Raw genomic sequence first — 20,191 nt, 5'->3', positions numbered from 1 at the left:
TCATTAAAATGTCACAAACAGGTACAGAAAATATTTAGAAAGACATAGGAATACTGGCCTTTATATCTAGAGGATTAGAATATGTGGGGGTAGAAACCATGCTTTACAAAGCCCTGGTTTGCCTACATCTGGAGTACTGTGAACAGTTCTGGGCAGCATACCATAAGGAAGATATATTGGACTTGGAAGGAGTTTACTATGGATACGCCAGAATGATTTCCAGACTCCAACAGTTAATTTGTGAGGAGACTCGGATCATATTCCTTGGACTTTATAGGGTTGAAGGCTGATTTGATTGAAGCTTTCAAGATTTTAAAAGGAACAAGCAGGGGAGACCGACAGAAACTACTTCCATTGGTTGGGGCATCCAGGTCAAGGAGCATAGACGAAAGAAATGATAGCCAGACCTTTCCAGACTGAAGTTATGAAATACTTTCTAAGCACAAAGGGTGGTAGAAGTTTGGAACTCTCTTCCGCAAATGGCAACTGATGTTAGTTTAATTGTTATTAAAATTAGTTTGGCTAGATTTTTGTTAACCATAGGTAAGAATGGAAATAGGGCAAACGTGGGTACATGGAGTTAGGTTGTAGATCCAGCATGATCTCACTGAATGGCTGAATAGACTCCGAGACTGCAATGATCTACTCCTGCTCCTGTGTTGCTTTGTTACCATAAATTCAATGGTGTATATTTGTGAAGAGAGCTGCGTAACTTGACCTTCTCTATTGAGTTTAAACGCTGACAAGTTGCCCCTCACTACCTCAGACATGTTATCCATATCCATATTCGGAAATCTAGATTTTGGATTCTAATGGAATAAGGGGGTATGCGGAGAATATGGGCAGCAGGGTAGCATGGTGGTTAGCATAAATGCTTCACAGCTCCAGGGTCCCAGGTTCGATTCCCGGCTGGGTCACTGTCTGTGTGGAGTCTGCACGTCCTCCCCCTGTGTGCGTGGGTTTCCTCCGGGTGCTCCGGTTTCCTCCCACAGTCCAAAGATGTGCGGGTTAGGTGGATTGGCCATGCTAAATTGCCCGTAGTGTCCTAATAAAAGTAAGGTTAAGGGGGGGTTGTTGGGTTACGGGTATAGGGTGGATACGTGGGTTTGAGTAGGGTGATCATGGCTCGGCACAACATTGAGGGCCGAAGGGCCTGTTCTGTGCTGTACTGTTCTATGTTCTATGAAAGTGGGAATATGGCATCGAGATAGAAGATCAGCCATTGTCGTATTGAATGGCAGAGCAGACTTGAAGGGCCGAATGGCATACTCCTGGCTCCTAGTTTCTATGTTTCTATCTTTAACTCTCATCCTTTGGGATTTTGACCAATGTCTTACACGTGTGTAAGTACAGGAATAAGCCCAAGGAATACACAAACATGATTATTTAATACATATATTCAAATAAATAAATATACACTGTCAGAAATGACTAGGTGCAATTTTGGTTTATCACCTTCCAAAATAAAGCCACCTGCTCCCTTCATTCTCCAATAACCACTTTTCTGTTTTGAGGGGTTTTGTTCCAATGCTTCACCTTCCTCACCCCCACATCATTACCCTCTTAACTTCCTCATTTACCCCACTCTCACCTACCTCACTCTTATTCAACACTTACTTGTGATGTTGTTTTAAGGTATATTCCTAGTTTGCAAAACGGAATTCCGTTTTACAGAATTGGTCTCACTGTGATGGAACACAAACTCCACCACACTGAAGACTGTGCAGGGTTCCAGGGAGAAGGCAGGAGGATGGCACCGTGAACTTCTCCTTCGGAGAGACAGTACTGACATGATGGGCCAAATGCCCTCCTTCTGCACTGTAACAATTCTGTGATCCTGTCTTGGCAATATTGTCCGCTGGGGAATTTCAGGCTTTACCAAGCCTGAGGAATTCAAGAGTTTGCATTGAGATAACCCAGCTCTACCCCATACCAGTAATGACTGTTATTTGTAATAGAAAGGTATTGCTAAAGGCAAAAGCCCTGGGGCCAGATTGGGTGTCAGTCAATGATAAGAGTAAGGTCCTGTCTTATTTGGCTTCTTGCTGTTATTATTCTGCATGGTGTGAAATGTATACCAGTGAAGTTGAAGTTACCACGAGATGAACATGATTTATGACAACCAACTATGTTGTATTTGAAAAAGGACCCGCTGCTGGAACGTCCCATATAATAAAGAGTGTCAGTGGTTTAAACACAGCTGTCTGTCACCTGTAGAACTTGGATCTGAATCCATTCCTGACTGATGGGGGAAGGTGATTGTGACTGCGTGTGCAACAGAGGGAAATTTCTCCTGAATTTCCGACGCTTCAGTCGGAAAAAAGTCAGGAGATGTGAAGTGGGCTGTCGATCACATTCTAACCTTTCACTATCACAGATAATCTCCCCCGTGGGTGATAGTTTCACTGACACCAACTCTGACCTTTAACTTCATGTTACTTGGAATAAATTAGGAATCTGACCTGGAGAGGGGTCACAGGATGGATGGCGTGGGAAGTGGAAAATGACAGACTGGTGCAGTCGGGACTACACATTGCTGGGGCAGAATGCAGATTTTCACAGGATTAGATACCTGACTTGGGAGTGTTTAATACCAGCACTGGCTGGGAAGCAAGAAATGGTTCCTTTTCCCTCTACGCGTGCCTCATCTCACTGATCACCAAATGACTTACCATAAAATGCATAAAAAGGAGGGGGGGAGAAATATAACTCAATATAACCAAGAACTGATGCTTTGTTATCGAGCAAGATCAACTATTTAATTCATATTTTAGTCATGCAGCCATTTAGATTTTCAAAGCTTGTGTATTCCTCTCAAAAATCTTTAGCTCTTCTTAACTGAGTTGGAAGGCAGATTTATGTTGGAGCAATTTCTGTGCTCAGTGCAAAGGCTAGCTTATCTCAATGCATTAATGATGAAATCTGCTGCAAAATACATTCACTGTACGTATTGACCAACATGTTGATGTCTAATTTAGTTCCTCACAAACATTCAGGCGCCAGAACTTATTACAGAAAGTCTATTTATAAATGTTGGTTTACTAACAAAACAAAAAATACCTTACCCTCCTGTAGACATAGACATAGAACATACAGTGCAGAAGGAGGCCATTCGGCCCATCAAGTCTGCACTGACCCACTTAAGCCCTCATTTCCACCTTATCCCCATAACCCAATTACCCCTCCGAACCTTTTTTGGGCACGAAGGGCAATTAGCGTGGCGAATCTACCTAACCTGCACGTCTTTGGACTGTGGGAGGAAACCGGAGCACCCGGAGGAAACCCACGCAGACACGGGGAGGACTTGCAGACTCCTCACAGAGGAGAAGGGTGAAAAATTGGGTGGGGGGGTCCGAGGGGAAGGGTGCAAAATTGGGGCATCAGTGATGCCAATTAAAGGCAACCTATGCCCCTTAAAGGAGACACGCAGTTTGGTTGCCAGGAACTGAGCTCACATCCTTTTTATGTTTCCTTGGTCTCTATGCTGGAGGGTTGTGAATGTTTCATCCTTGAATATTTTAAAGCTGAGACACAGATTTTGGGTCTGTCAAGCAATCAAGGGATATGGGGAATGGGTGGGACAATGGAGGCAGAAAACCAGCCATGAGTGTATTGAATGGCACTGAGTGGAGGGGCTGAATGGTCTATTCCTGCTCCTATTTCTTATGTTCTTATATTCTAAAGTTACCATCTACAGCCTACAAACGGGCTCTCAAGTGACAATTGCACAGTCTCTGTTCCAGCGAGCTGTTAGACTGCCATGCATTCCAGACTAATCAGCAAATATTTTTTTTCATAAATTTAGAGTACCCAATTCTTTTTTTTCCAATTAAGGGTCAGTTTAGCGTGGCCAATCCACCTAACCTGCACATCTTTGGGTTGTGGGGGTGAGACCCACGCAGACACGGGGAGAATGTGCAAACTCCACACAGACAGTGACCCGGAGCCAGGATTGAACCGGGTCCTCAGCGTCATAGGCAGCAGTGCTAACCACTAAGCCACCCTCTACAAATATAATCACAGGTTGCCTTTAATGCATCAAAGAAAAGAAAACTGCACTGTCCAGCATAGAGCAGATGAGGCAAGTCCCAAAATTCAAACCCTAGTCTGTATTGCTTAACTGGTCTCAGCTACAAGTACTAATAAAGAGAAGGAATAACTTGCATTTCTATTGTGTCATTCTTGGCCTCAAGCTTGCCATTTTCAAGTGTAGTCATTTCCGGAATGTCATAGAACAGGGGTAGGCAAACTACGGCCCACGGGCCGCATGAAGGTCTTTATGCGGCCCACCAAGATGAAGTCATTAAAAAAAAAATTTAAAATTAAAAAAATTTTTTTTTTTTTTAAATTTTAAGGTTAATGGGTGGGCTGTTGGGTTACTGGTATAGGGTGGATACGTTGACTTGAGTAGGGTGATCATTGCTCGGCACAACATGTGTTTCATGTGAAGTTTCTACTTTAAAATATTAATAAAAATTAATTGCTTTTTTTCTTTAAAAACCTTTTATTTTGGCTATTTTAACTATTAATTATTTTACTTAATATACTATGCGGCCCTTTAAAATTGTGAATTTCTGAATGTGGCCCTTGCACGGAAAAGTTTGCCCACCCCTGTCATAGAATCATAGAATCCCTACAGTACAGAAGGAGGCCATTCAGCCCATTGGGTTTGCACAGACCCACTGAAATAGCAGCCCACCTAGGCCTGCTCCCTCCCCTACCCCCGTAATCCCATTTAACCTGCACATCTTTGGACACTGAGGGCAATTTAGCTCAGCCAATCCACCTAACCTGCACATCTTTGGACTGTGGGAGGAAACTAGAGCACCCGGAGGAAACTCACGCAGACAGGGGGAGAAAGTGCAAACTGCACACAGTCACCCAAGGCCAGAACTGAACCCGGGTCCCTGGAGCTGTGAGGCAGCAGTGCTAACCAGTTTGCCATCATGCAGCAATGATGTAGGAGACACGGCAAGGTCCCAACAATTGAAATTTGATCGTGGCCTGAATATCTGTTTTAGCGATGTTGTTTGCGGGACAAACATCCACCAGGACACTGGGGAGAACGCCCCAGCTCTTCAGTGAGCTGTATCATGGGATCTTTTGCACCCTGCTGAGAGGGCAAACAGGGCCTCATTTTAATGTCTCATCCTAAAGCAGACCTGTAAAAGCTCAACACTCCCTCAGTACAGCACCGGAGCTTCAGCCTAGAATTGGGATTCAAGTCTCTGGTGTTGAACTTACCCATGACCTTCAGACTCAGACCGTGCTTCTCAGCAAACAGTACAAACAAAAGTTCAATACCGCAGAGCTTGGGAAGGGTGAATTCAGCCGGTGTTTCTGAGCCTGACAGCTACCAAGAAATAAGTTTTACCCAGGCCAAACCATGACCACTGCTTTCAAGAGTGAAGGAGTGAAAATAGGAGGGAATTTTAAAATCAAATCATTTCTACTTTATGGAGCAATCTGGCCACAAATAATGGACACTTATCTCACATACAGAGTCACCCTGTGTCTGTACTGAGGTGATCGCACAAGAATGTGGTTGTCAAACTGCAACTTTCGCAGAATTCACTCACAGTGCAAAGAAAAACCTATTTTTGCGTCTCTCTGCAGCCTATTTAGTAAATGAATTGATGGAGAGGATCTGAAAACTGACACAACAGTTCCGACTTATGTCAGGCCTCATTCCCCCCGTCTGCAAGGATTACTCTATTTTTGATGAAGCACAATCCACTGGGATAAAAAGCTGCATGGAGAACGGTGCGCTTTTTCTCAGTCGCAATGCCAGCAATATTATGTTTTTGTGTACTTTTCCTGAAGGTACTCACTGCTGTTGGGCTCCAGTTCCATGGGCAATTCTGCAGTTGTCTTGCCTACCCTGCCCTGTAGGCACTGACTCCTTCTACACACCCACCGCGCACACTCATACACACATTGGTAGGCCCACGTGTGGGTGAGATTTTAGGTGGCAATTCATTTCCCAGAGAATTGTGGACCTGTAGAACAAGCTGTCAGCTCATGTGGTGAACACAGAGTCACTGAATTCCTTTAATGCTAATGGCACCTGTTTGTGGCTGGGGCAGTGATCATGTTCGATGAATGGCAGGTATTGCATAGAATTATCAGGGTTAACGTGATTTCCTGGACTAGTCTGAATGGCATGGTTGGGAAGCGGAGGTGTGGGGAGTGATGGTCTTCGATGTATTTCATGGGGTTTTCCTCCGAAATGATGTGTGGTTTCATCCGATGTTCCACCGCTCCGAGAACATCAGATGGTTTCAGGTGGGATGTGAAAAGCATATATATGGCAGCACACTATGTATCACAAATGATGTGGGTTTTTTCTCTGTCACTCATTTTCGTCCATTCATATCACTGAACAGTAGCCCAGAGTGAGAGCGGGGGGAGAGGGAGGACAGTAGGAGTTGGATGTCTGGCACCATGGGCAGGAACTACCAGGCTAGCTGGGCAGGCTAGCTCGCGGAAGCAGTGGGGGGGCGAGCGGGCAATAAGTTTGATAAGGGGGGTTGTGGTGCTTCGAATGGGGGGAGAGCTGCTCTGCTGACGGGGGAGGGACTGTTGTTGGGAGACAAATGGGAGTTTGAGGATGGTGGATATCTGAGGGCGGGCCTGCGGAAGCGAGGGACGTGAGCTTGAGGCTGGCCTAAGAAGGGTGATGGCTGATCGGCAGTGGCTGGGGGAGGGGAGCCTCCCTACTAGGCTGATGACGTGGAACATTAGAGGGCTGAATGGGCCGGTTAAGAGGGCCCGTGTGTTCACGCATTTGAGGGGATTGAAGGTGGACGTGGCAAAGCTACAGGAGACACACCTGAGGGTAGTACATCAGACCAGACCAGGGTTAGACTCTAAGACTAGGGGGGTGGCGATCCTGATCAACAAACACGTGGCACGTGAGACGGAGAAAATAGTTGCAGAGGTTTTTCATGGTGAGCGGGAAGCTGGAGGTGATGCTTGTGAATTTATACGCACCAAACTGGGACGATGTGGTATTTATGAGACAGGTTTAATGGAAGATCCCGGATCTAGATTCGCATGAGTTGATCATACGGGGGACTGTAACACAGTCATTGATCCAAGTCGAGGTCAAGGTCAGGGAGGGTGTCAGCCCTGGCGAAGGAACTAAAGGGGTTCATGGAGCAGATGGGGGGGGGGGGGGGGTAGGGGTTCATGGAGCAGAGGGGGGAGGGGGGTCGACCCTTGGAGGTTGGGGCATCCAAGAGTGAAGGGGTTTTCTTTTTTCTCCCATGTGCACAAAGTGTACTCCCGGATTGATTTTTTTAAATTTTGAGTAGGGCTTTGATGGTGGGAGTGGCTGATACCAAGTGTTCGGTGACTGATGTGTCGGACCATGCCCCACATTGGGTGGATTAATAGGTGAGCAAGGAGGGAGGTCAGCACCCGCAATGGAGATTGGATATGGGACTATTAGCAGATGAGGGGGTGTGCTGGCGGGTGAGGGATTCATCTAGAACTATCTGGAAATAAATGACACAATGGGAAGTCTCGGCAGCAACGGTGTGGGAAGTGCTGAAGGCTGTGGCTTGGGGGGAGCTAATCCCAATACGGGCCCATAAGGAGAAGGCGGAGTGAGCAGAGATAGATAGGCTGGTTGGGGAAGTACTCCAGGTAGACAGGAGATATTCAGAGACCCCAGAGGCGGGGTTATTGAAGGAGCGGCAGAAGCTACAGATGGGGTTTGGTCTGTTATCTACAGGAAAGGCGGTGGAGCAGCTCAGGAAGGCGAGGGGCCAATGCACGAGTATGAAAAGGCCAGCAGGATGCTTGCACACCAGCTGAGGAAAAGGGAGGGGACCAGCGAGATAGAAAGAGTGAAGGTCAGAGGAGGGAACACAGTCTTGGACACAACAGGGGTGAACGGGGTGTTTAAAGAGTTTTATAGCCGATTATATGAGTCGGAACCCCCAGCTGGGGTGGAGGGGATGAGGCAGTTCCTGGGTGAGCTGAAGTTTCCGAAGGTGGAGGAAGGGTTGGTGGAGGGGCTGGGAGCTCCAACTGGAATTGAAGAAATAGGAGAGAGGCTGGAAGCCATGCAGACGGGTAAGGCCCCGGGACCGGACGGCTACCCAGTGGGAATTCTACAAGAACGTCTCTGAGATGCTGGGCCCGCTGCTGGTGAGGGCATTTAATGAGGCAAAGGGGCGGGGTGTCCTTCCCCCAACAAGTCACAGGCCCCAATCTCATGGATCCTGAAGCGGGAGAGGACCCAGAGCTATGCGGGTCATACAGGCCAATCTCTCTATTGAGCATTGATGCTAAACTGTTGGCTAAAATCTTGGCCTCAAGGATAGAAGACTGTGTCCCGGAAGTGATGGGGAAGACCAGAAGGGGTTTGCAAAGGGCAGGCAGCTAACGGTCAATGTTAGAAGGCTTTTAAATGTTATCATGATGCCCTCAGAGGGCAGGGAGATGGAGGTAGTGATTGGATGGATGCGGAAAAGGCCTGGAGTGGAATTATTTGTGGGAGGTGTTAGTACGGTTTGGGCTTAGGCAGGGCTTCATTGATTGGGTTTGACTGCTGTACCAGGCACCAGTAGCAAGTGTACGAACGAATCGGCTGGTGTCGGGCTATTTTAAGCTGCACCGAGGGACAAGGCAAGGTGTCCCCTCTCCCCGTTGTTGTTTCCCCTGGCCATTGAGCCACTGGCGATGGCGCAAAGAGCATCTAGAGACTGGAAGGGGTTGGTCCGGGGGGATGGGAACACAGGCACTCGTTGTACGCTGATGACTTGCTTCTGTATATTTCTGACCTATTGGGGGAATGGGGTAGATTATGCAGATCCGAGGGGAATTTGGCCAATTTTCGGGGCATAAATTGAATATGGGGAAAAGTGAAATGTTCGCAATCCAGACGAGGGGGCAGGAGAGAAGACTGGAGAGCTGCCGTTTAGAGTGGTGGGGGAGGGTGTTTCCGCTATTTGGGAATCCAGGTGGCACGGAAATGGGGGACATTATATAAGTTAAATCTGACCCGGCTAGTAGAGCAAATGAAGGAGGACTTTAGAAGTTGGGACATGCTCCTGCTGTCACTGGCGGGGAGGGTACAGACGGTGAAAATGACGGTCCTCCCTAGATTTCTGTTTGTTTTCCGGTGCGCGGGGGGGGGGGGCATTGATAATGTCACCTCTGCCGTTCTCGCTGGCCCGGTACTCCACAAACCCAGTGATAGTGGCGGTCCTCAGAGTCTGGGGGCAGTGGAAGAAGCATATGAGAGTGGAGGGAACATCGGTCTGGGCTCCAATTTGTAACAATCATCGGTTTGTACCGGGAAGGCTGGATGGGAGGTTTCGGGCAGGGATTGAGAGGGTGGGGGATTTATTCATAGATGGAAGCTTTCCCTGTTTGAAGGATTTAGAGGAGAAATCTGATTTGCTGGCAGGAAACAGATTAAGGTTTCTGTAGGTACTGGATATTTTGCGAAGGCAGGTTATGACCTTTCTGCTCCTACCGCCACCGGGGAATACAGGACAGGGTAGTTTCTAAAATGGGGTGGGAGAGGGGAAGGTATCAGATATCTACAAAGAACTCATGGAGTCAGAGGTAACTCAGATAGAGGAACTAAGGGTGTCATAATATACACCAGTATATCATGGTGCAGACACACACACTGATTGACACACAGCAAGACCAATCAACACAAACAACACCGCAGCCAATCACCAGTTAGAGCACACTCACTATAAAGACAAAGGGCATCAGTTTTCCCACTCATTCGGGATGCAGCCTCTCAGAAGGACAGAGCTCACAGTTTACAGCACAGATCATCACCATGTGCTGAGAGCATAGACTGGTTAGGATCGGCACAGGTCTTTAGTTTAATCTAACATAGTGTTGACCCACAGTGAAAGTATTTTAAACAGTTTCTAGCAAAATAAAATAGTGTTGTACTATTTCAAGTGTTGGTGGCCTGTATGTGTTACTGCTGAGATAGAGGCAGTCTACACGGATCCAGAGTACCCAACACATCAAAGGGCAAATGGGAAGATGAGCTCGGGCGAGAGATAGAGGCAGGTCTGTGGGCGGATGTCTTGAGCAGAGTCAATATGTCCTCATCATGTGCCAGGCTCAGCCTGATTCAATTCAAGGTAATCCACCGGGCACACATGACGGGGGCCCGGATTAGCAAGTTTTTTTGGGGTAGAGGACAGGTGTGCAAGGTGTGCGATGGGAGGCCAGCAAATCATGTGTTTTGGGCATGCCCAAAGCTTTTGGGGGGGGGGGGGGGGGGGGGGGGTAAAGCTACATTTTGTGTAGGGTAGGAGGGACTTGTTAGGGATGAAGATGATTTATGCAATATGTTTATATTTGGATTTGCATTGTTTACTGTTGTTGTTACTGTTATTATTATAAAATTAAAAATACCTTAATAAATTGCTTTTTTTTTTAAGTAACCCGGGGTGAGGATCCTGACCAATAATACTGACCCTAAGTACAGGTTGCTGAGGCCAGTTCAGGGCCTTCTTCGTTTATCCAGGCTAATATCTGCCTAAGAATTGAAGCTGGAGCCTCCCTTGAGCAATGCATTAGATCATCTACGACGTGTGTCTCTAATTTTTCAGTGTTTAAATTACATTGATTGCAACAACTTTGCAATATGGAGAATGGCAACATGGCCAACCTTGACCCAATCACCAAGAGGCAAAAGCTTACATAGTCCCCTTCACCCATTGCAGCCCATCTAACTGGCTCCTGAATGACTCACGGTGTGCACTATTTCACCCAGAAGTCTATTCTCAGTGTCAATCGCTGTATTAAAGAAGCCCTTCCTGGTGGCAAACCTAAATTCATCTTTTACTCGTTTCAACCTAGGATCTCTCATCACTTTGATCCGGATTTAACTTTTACTCAATTGTCTTCTTCCCAGGCTAAAGAGCCTTTGTTACTCCAGTCTTATTCTACCTCAATCCTCTGATTCTGGGGAATCAGCCTTATTGGCTGATCTCTGCACCAATTCTACCGCTTGAGTATAACTCAGTTTCGAGATGAGCAAAACTGGACCTGGTGTTACAATCAAATGTTGAAGAATTTCCACTTTGATATGCAAGGTATAATTAACACAAAGCTTGGTGGGTGTCTAAAGATGTAATAAATATTACATGTCATTTATCAATGTATTAATTGTTCCCTTTAATTAAAAGTTCTGATTAGTATACGTTAACTAAAAGTCATCGAATGTTACCTCTCAAAACAGATGATTTGACCCATCAAGTCTGCACTGGTATATCTCCCTGCATGAACCATCTTGTCTAGTCCCTCTGCTCATTTTTAAAATGCCTTAATGTTCCTCTTTCTCAAAGAATAATAACTGTAAAATGGACATCACACGGCTAACCCACAAATTGACAGTTATCTCTGAATCTGGTTATAAGGACACACATAGGTTAATGCATCAGGTGTACCTTTATGCAGGAACTGTAGTTTTTGTTTGGCACAATGGTGAAGTTCCTCTACACATGGAGGTCTGGTCGATGGGTGAAACAGATCTTCTTGCTGATACCATGGAGCTCGGTAGTAGACTGTTAGTTTGCTCTCCCTGTCCAGGTTTGATACAGCTGAAAAACAGAAACAGCTGGTAAGCAATCATTGTGTCAGTGTTTTCACAGGGACTTCAGCAAAGTACAACAGTGGGGTACGGGAGTGTTTTGTAGCATGATGTACTGCTGACTAATCTGTCGCTGGTGCTTGTACCGGTAAAAGCAGTCGGAGACTGCGGCGGGTCGGAGAATCCCTGGGGGGGAGCGACAATCGCGATATGCCGCCCCAACGCTGGCCCGCAAATTCTCTGGCGGCGATTTTCGGGCGCCCGCGGGATCGCCGCCGCGCCGGTCGGAGGCCATGGAAGTGCCCCCCCACGCCCGGCGATTCACCAGGCCTCGATGGGCCGAGTGCCCGCCGTATTCGGCCGAGTCCCGCCGGTGTGGGTTACTCTGGTCCCACGTGGTGGAACCTGGAGGTTCTGTCTGCGGGAGCCATCCTAGAAGGGGGCGGGGGGATCTGACCCCAGGGGAGGGCCTCCACAGTGGCCTGGCCCGCGATCAAGGCCTACCGATCAGCGGGCGGGCTGGTTCCGTGGGGGCCCATGTTCCTCACCGCCATGGAACTCGTGCCAGTCCGGCATGCATGCGCGGACCCGCGTTGGCCGTAGCGTGCATACGCAGACTCGCGCCGGCCGTAGCGCGCCAGCTGGAGCAGCAGAGACCACTCCGGCGCCGACCTAGCCCCCAATGAAAGGGTGAATACCTGGCAATCGGGGACCGTTGACGCCGGAGTGGTTCGCTCCGTTTTTCACGCCGGCGTCAGAACTTGGCCACAGGATTGGAGAATCCCGGCCCATGTCTTTACTGGCCAATAAAAATGACCCAATCTGCTTCATCTGACTTTCCGGTATTTGGTCTGTCTTAAGATCATAAGGCAAAGGAGCAAAAGTAGGCCATTTGGCCCATCGCGTCTGATCCACCATTCAATGACATAATGACTGCTCTGATATAATCCTCAACTTTACTTTCCCGCCTTATCCCCATAATCCTCGATTCTCTTACTGATTAAAAATCTGTCTATCTCAGCCTTGAACATAACTTTTTTTTTAAAATTTAAATTTAGAGTACCCAATTAATTTTTTTCCAATTAAGGGGCAATTTAGCGTGGCCAATCCACCTAGCCTGCACATGTTTGGGTTGTGGGGGGGAAACGCACACAAACACAGGGAGAATGTGCAAACTCCACACGGACAGTAACCCAGAGCCGGGCTCGAACCTGGGACTTCGGCGCCGTGAGGCAGCAATGCTAACCACTGCACCACCGTGGTGCTCCGACTTGAACGTACTCAACGATGCAGCCTTTACAGTAAAGAATTCCACAGATTCGCTACCCTCTTCTTTGTCCTCAATGGGCGCCCCCTTACTCTGAGATTAGGCTCTCTGGTCCGAAAACCTTGAAGATTATGGCACTTCTGGTGCACATCCAGGCACATTTCAAATGAGATGAGGTTCTCTGCCTTTCAGACAGCGAGTTCAAGCCTCTTCCCGCCCTCTAGGTGAAATTATTTTTCCCATCACCCCTCTAAACCTTCTACCAATCGGTTTGAATCTGTGTCCTTTATCATTGATAAATACATACTTCCGCAAATGGCAAAATGATCAAATACACACCAAGAGAGACCAAAGGTATCAGCTTTCATTCCCAGGCTGTGCTGTACCATCTGATCTCAGTGGGGATGCTACAAGTGATCTCTGACATCTGTGAGCGAAGGAAAGGGAAAGTCCAGCCAGGTCTCCCAAAGCCCAATCGCCATCCCTAGAACAGTTGTTCACGTATGGAGACAACAAGTGAAGTGGGATTAAGCTTGGTTGTGGTGTGCTGCACAACTAGCATGCTGGCAGGGGATGTGACTACTTGAGTGAGGATTGCTGGACCATTGGGAACCCCAGTTGGAGCACCATGCAAACCTTTTTAAAAATTCGGAGCATGAAATAATTTTTCCTTACTTTTACTTTTCATTATGTTGGTACCATGATCATTAATCCCTTTATTGCAAATAACTTCACAATAAAATTAAGTTTATAAACTTCCAAGCAGTTAAACAGCTCTTGCCACCAGCCCTCAGTAATGTTTTTACCATGTTTTTTATTAGAGAGCAGAGAAATGTACCTCACATTTATATCAGCGTCAAGGGAGTAATAGTCATTCTCAAAGTTGCTTAATATTAAACTACCGGGCGGGATTTTACCCTGACGGGACCCATCTCAGGAGATTCGGTGGCCCAGCCGAAAGTCTTTGGGTGGGATCAGACGATCCCGACACAGGCAGGGCCGGAAAATCCCAGCCTCCTAAAACAATTCTTTATCCACCAATAGGTACTGATCCGCTGCAAAGGAACAAATAAATTACCTCCTAATTCTCAGTTGGGAATATAAATACATCAGAAGAAATCCCACAATGTACTTTCACTTTGAACTATAGTCTGAACAACTAAAAGTGACTAACTTGCAGATTACAGCCGTGTACATTACAAACTAGAAAATCTACAGATCACTTTCTCCAGTCCCTTAAATTAGTTTTGGGCACAGCCCAGTAAAAGGTTAAGCCACAAAGAGCGCGATCTCTTGAGTGTGATCTCTGGTTTGTGCTGAGTTAATTGATTTGATTCAGAGCCAGATGCCAGCTGTACACCAGAGGTGGCACTCTCGACACTAAGTCAGATAACTGTGGGTTCAAGTCCCATTCCAGCAGTGAACTTGGTGGACAATCTCAGTGCAGAACTCAGAGAATGCCGCACTGTTGGAAGTGATGTCTGTCTGATGAGATGCTGAGCAGAGAATGAGGACTGTCCATTCAGTGCGAACCTCACTGGGAAGATAAGTCTGACCAGGCCTTGAGTTGGGCCTGCTTTTATCCTCTGCCTTAACGAGCCCCAGGTAGATGGCCACCGCACCTTACCTGGGGAGCTCATACTTTACAAGTCTGATGGGGATGTCAATGTTTTTTTCCCCTGTGGTCCAAAGATAAGATAAGATAATTGCTTATTGTCACAAGTAGGCTTCAATGAAGTTACTGTGAAAAGTCCCTAGACGCCACATTCCAGCGCCTGTTCAGGGAGGCCGGTACGGTTCTACATTACAACCCAGCTGTTTAGCCCACTGTGCTAAACCTGGGGTTATAACAGCATGGTACCATGTCTCACTGCCCCAAGGCTACAAAAGGGAAATATTACAGGGAGCTCTGCTTCCTGCGCTGTTCCCTGACCCCTGATGGAATGTTCATATTCAGCAAAGTGGATCAAAATTGGGCTTAATTGTGAGGACTCTCTCAGCCTGCCAACACTTGCAATCCAAGCGTACACATGAAGAGTGGCCACTTGGGTGCGCTATGACAGGCGGCTGGGATAACTGGATTGCACTAATAGCTTCAGGAGGCAACGGAAGGAGAAATTCATGCAAACTGATCTTCGCAGGACCCACTTGCTTTGCTTTCAAGAAGGTTTTTCTGGCTGTGAAAAGCAAACTAATGGCGTATGTTAATTTTTGCAGTTGATTTTTTTTAAAAACTAAAATGTAAACACTCGGGGCTTTTGCTTTCCATTTTTGCATACAAAATGCAACAACTCTCTTAATTTAATGTGTGCATTACAATGTACTGATGGAGCAGTGGGAGAACCAGCCTTGTGACTGACTCCCATATCTGACAGAATGTTTTACAGCTTTGTGAGCCAAATTCTAATGCAGTTTGCATTGCACAGCAGAGGTCAGAATAATGATATCTGGTACATGCACAGCATCCATCCAGCAGAGACCAAAATAAAGATCCCTGTCAAAAAATATAAATAGAATCTTTAATTTCTTCGGAAACTACCACTGGCATTGCTTCAATTTAAGTAATTTTATAAATGAACACATTAGCTTTCCTTTAACAAACCCAATAGATTTGTGTCAATGAGAGCAAGGTGGACAGTTGCATTAAGATAGCAGGTTATATAGGCACTGATATCGGGCAGACACCCTGCTGTCTGCAGGATATGACAGTTGTCACATGGGCTGGGGCCATTCTTCTAAAAGGTTATGCTGAACTTCCTCAGTAGAGGCTCATCGTGGAAAAAAGACAGGGTTGTGTTTGTCTGTGATGCCCACACAATCAAACAGCCCACAGCTATATAAAATGGTGCCCATTCCCATGGACCTTAATTGTGCAGTAATTGCTGGCAAAAAAAATGAAATGAAAACAAATGGGTTGAGGTGGGGCTGATCATCTGAAGTTGTTGAATTCGATGTTCAGGCCGGAAGGCTGTAGCGTGCCTAACCGGAAGATGAGATGTTGTTCCTCCAGCTTGCATTGCGCTTCACTGGAACATTACAGCAGGCCAAGAACAGATATGTGGGCATGGGAGCAGGGTCTTTTGTTAAAATGGCAAGCAACCGGGAGGTCAGGGTCCTGAATGCGCACAGACCGAAGATGCTCAGCAAAGCGATCACCCACTCTGCATTTGGTGAGAGACCACCAAAGTGGGCAATCTGCTCCCACCCTCCACCACTACAGCTCTGTATTGGACAACAAAGCCACTTCTATGTACACAATCTTACAGCATTGAAGGCGGCCATTCAGTCCATCGCACCTGTGCCAGCTGTTTGAAAGAGTAATCCAACTAGTTCCACTCCTCTGCACAGCTCCTACATCCCTATTTTCTGCCCATCGCATTTTCATCACGTTCCCGACTGAAAGTTACTACTGAATTTCCTTCCACCACCTATTCAGGCAGCACATGCTGGATCATCATAAACTGCTGTGTCAAAAAGAAAAATGGCCTCAGCTCTCACCTTATTCTTTTGGTAATTATCGTAAATCTATCTTCTGTGACCCTCCACATTGACTCCATCAAAACCCTTCATGATCATGCACATGACTATTAATCTCCCCTTAAATTTTCCTGCTCTATGTAGAGCAATTCCAGCTCCACATATCCATGAGCCAGCTTGTGTGATTCATGTCTCTAACTCTATTTGATGTGGAGAATTGGCAGACTCGTCCACCCACATTCACCCGATAAAGCTGCTGCTGGACTGTGGATCAAACAGCGTGAATGCTGGAAGTGGCTCCAGGTCTCTGGAATTAAGGAAAGAACTATACAGGAAGCCCTTCAAAGATGTGCAGCAGTGATTTGATTGTCCCGGTCACGGGGAAATGATTGGATTCCACTCATTGCTTCCCCATCGTGGCGTGACTGAGATTCAGAACTCACTGACAAAGCTTTCAGGCACAAATCGAAGGTGTGTCGCTCAGCGGGCCAGCATTTTGGGCCTTCAATGCCACATCCAATCACTCGCTTTTAAAAATTATTTTCCTGCAGTATGCCCTGAGCCACTGAGGCTAATCTCCTTTGACACTCTCTGGAGTCCCAATGTGACTCACTCGCCCCCACTCTGCAGCACAAATAGATTTAAATACATTTTGCAGAAGCAGATTAAAAGCATTGCAGAGAGAGAGGAGCAGGGAGTGGGACTCATTGAACCACTCTTCCAAAGTCAGAATACTGTAGACACTGGAAAGCTGAAATGAAAACCAATGGTGCTGGAAAAACACAGCAACTCTGGCAACATCGGTGGAGCGAGAAACAGAGTTAATGATTCAGCTAGGGTGGGAGGAGGGCATATTGCTCACCTCTCCTCCCACCTGTAGAAAAGTCAGTCTTGAGGTCCAGACTGTTATCCCCGAGAGGCCTTAACTAGCTGAAAGTGGGACTTCTGGGTCTCAAGAGCAGCCAGCCAATCTGATTGGCTCACAGAAAGCGGTAGTGGCCGCTGCTGGGACTACAAGGGAGTCTCCAGAAGATGATAACATGCCTACCAGGCACGGTCAAGTCTTGAGGTTTTTGGTCACGGAGAGATCGGGGACCCAATGCCATTGGGTTTGTGTTTTGCAGGCCAGGGCAGGCACAAAAAGGGGTATGATTGTGTTGGGGGGTGGGGGAAAGAGATGCCCCCAACAGGTATAGGAACTCTCCCAAAGGAGGTTGCTTCCCCTTTCTTTACCTGCCTTTTAGCCCGAGTTGCAGAAGTGGCGGGCTGGTCTTCTTTGTTCAGCCTTTCCCAGCCACACGTATTATTGTGGTAGAAGCTGAATGAGGCTTTTAAGTGGCCTCAATAGACCTAAGGGCAGGCAGGTGCCTTACCCACCCACCCTAAAATGGGGGACAGCTCAGGGGCTCTGTGGCTGACCGCTCAACCTATTTTATGTGCCCCCTCCTCCTGCCTACAAATACATTGGCTGGGGGCTGTGAAACTCCCCCTGAACTCCCCCCGTTCCACAGATACCAGACAAGCTGCGTATTTTCAGAATTTTCTGTTTGTAGCTCTTTCAAGGAGTCAGCCACAGACAAGGTGGGCTGAAGTCCCCACATCTGCTCCCAAAGGTTCTAGGAGTCCCTATGTTTACAGCTGCAGCCTTGGGAATATTTTGGAGAACCCACATTGCACTGTCAAATAAAACAAATACCAGGCATTAGTCATCTGTTCTCGAGGTGCCATCATTAATTGTATAAGCATGACAAATGGAAAGTCCCATCCCTTGCCGTATTAGCCTTCCCGAACAGGCGCCGGAATGTGGCGACTAGGGGCTTTTCACAGTAACTTCATTTGAAGCCTACTTGTGACAATAAGCGATTTTCATTTTCACCTTCATGACATCCTCCTTCTCGGTTGGAAGGCAAGACCTGCTCCACAGAACTTGAATGATGCAAATGTCATTATATTATACAAAAACAAAGGCGACAGAGGAGATTGCAACAACTGCAGGGACATCTCACTCCTTAGTCATTGGGAAGGCCTTCAAGGGGTCATTATTGTGCAGACTGACTGCATCCAGAAGGACATTGTGCTTTCCATGTTGGCAGATGTACAGTGGACATTATCTTCTCCATATTCCAGCTACAGTAGAAGTGTAGGGAACTGAATACTCCGCTTTCTCTTACTTTCACAGATCTTAATAAAGCATTCTGACAACATCAGAAGAGGAATACTCTACAAGTCTTTGGGGAAAATTGGCCGTCCACCAAAGTTCCTCAGTTCCATCTGCTCCATTTATGTCAACATGCATTGGACTGCGCACTTTGCCGGCTCCACCCCTGGCAATTTCAGAGTGAAGAGAGGAATGAAATAGGAGTGAAATATGCCCTCCCCCCCCCCCCCCCCCCCCCCCCACCCCCCCCCCCCCCCCCCCCCCCCCCCCCCCCCTCCCCAACTAGCCTTCCCTGCAGAAGGTGTTTATCTGCATAGTTGATCAGATGGCAAGTTTGACAAACAGTTCAGGCTGAAAGCAAAGACAAAAAGAATCATGTCCAGATCAGAGAACCCCTGAACACTGACAATGCCATGCTTGCCATTCACTCAGGTTCAGGCACATTCTCAGAATGGATGAGGGCAGCATTGGGCACCAACAGCAAAAACAACAACCCACAACCATACCTGATAACCACTTGTGTCAGAATCTGCTTATCACCGATTGGTTCCTTCAGCCATCAGCAGATGTGTGCCACTTGAAGCTATCCCATCCCTCTGATGGATTGGATTTGCTGCATGCCCATCATCTGCTGGAAGGGTGCCGAGGACAATGACACGATACACACAGTACAAAGCAGGGAATGTGTGGACTGGTCTCATTACGGAAAACTGAACACCACTTCACTGAGTAAGTGGAAGACTGTCTCAGTTAAAACAATGGAGAATCCCACCATAAAACTAATATCAGTTCCAGCACAAGATTATTGTCAGATAACTGGAAAATGGCAGAAAGGCACATGAAGAAAAGTAACAGTAAATGAAGAAATGTGAACAGGTATGTGTTGAACAATATATGGTGGTCTTAAGTTACAAGATGTGGTTGTACATTTTCCACGGTTTCATCCCAATAAGGGACTTTTTTTTAAAGAACTTATTCAACTCACAATGAGAAATTGTGCGAAAATGAGCACTGCATGCCATTTGATTTCATGTCTGTATTCCCCCTGAGTAGCACTCCATACTGGGAGCACAATCTTCAAATATTTACCCCATTTATTTAACCAAGCCCAATCCAAATGCTGGGACTAAAATGACAAAACAAACACAATGGGTAAAGGTTACAAGGGAGGACTTGGTTTGAAGTACTCCGACACACACAAATCTCCAACTAAAATATTAAGTTGATATTGCTCTTTTCGGATACTGAATACACATATTTGTCTACTTTCGACATTCTTCAATTTCAAGCAATTACAGCTTCTTTTTAAATTGAAGTGGTTTTGATAATTCACGGAGGTGAACACAGAAACATGGGAAATAGGAGTAGAAGTAGGCCATTTGATCCCTCAGGTCTGCTCCGCATTTCGACTAGATCATGGCAGATCTTTTCCTCCGTGCCATTTTCCCATGCCATCCCTCAATATCTTTACTATCTACAAATCTATCGACCTATATTCAATGACTGAGCCTCCACAATCCTCTGGGATAGAGGATTCCAAAAATTCCCGCCCTCTGAAATGAAGAAATTCTGGCAGCATGGTGGCGCAGTGGTTAGCACTGCTGCCTCACGGCGCCGAGGTCCCAGGCTCGATCCCGTCTCTGGGTCACTGTCCATGTGGAGTTTGCGCATTCTCCTCGTGTTTGCGTGGGTTTCGCCCCCACAA

At 46.8% G+C, this 20,191-nt stretch overlaps 1 protein-coding gene across 4 annotated transcripts in view; it reads right to left on the bottom strand.

The window, feature by feature from the left end:
* The window catches only part of nhsa (Nance-Horan syndrome a (congenital cataracts and dental anomalies)), a 543,376-nt gene that overhangs the window by 130,444 nt on the left and 392,741 nt on the right, over positions 1-20,191 (bottom strand). For all 4 annotated transcript variants that reach the window (XM_038802522.1, XM_038802523.1, XM_038802524.1 and 1 more), the window contains exon 2: positions 11,442-11,594. In XM_038802522.1, the coding sequence (XP_038658450.1) occupies positions 11,442-11,594 (153 nt within the window). The remainder of the gene's footprint in view (positions 1-11,441; positions 11,595-20,191) is intronic.

Source organism: Scyliorhinus canicula, chromosome 7 (assembly GCF_902713615.1).
Source record: "Scyliorhinus canicula chromosome 7, sScyCan1.1, whole genome shotgun sequence".
Classification (NCBI taxonomy): Eukaryota; Metazoa; Chordata; class Chondrichthyes; order Carcharhiniformes; family Scyliorhinidae; genus Scyliorhinus; species Scyliorhinus canicula.
This window is presented reverse-complemented; position numbering and strand designations above follow the sequence as displayed.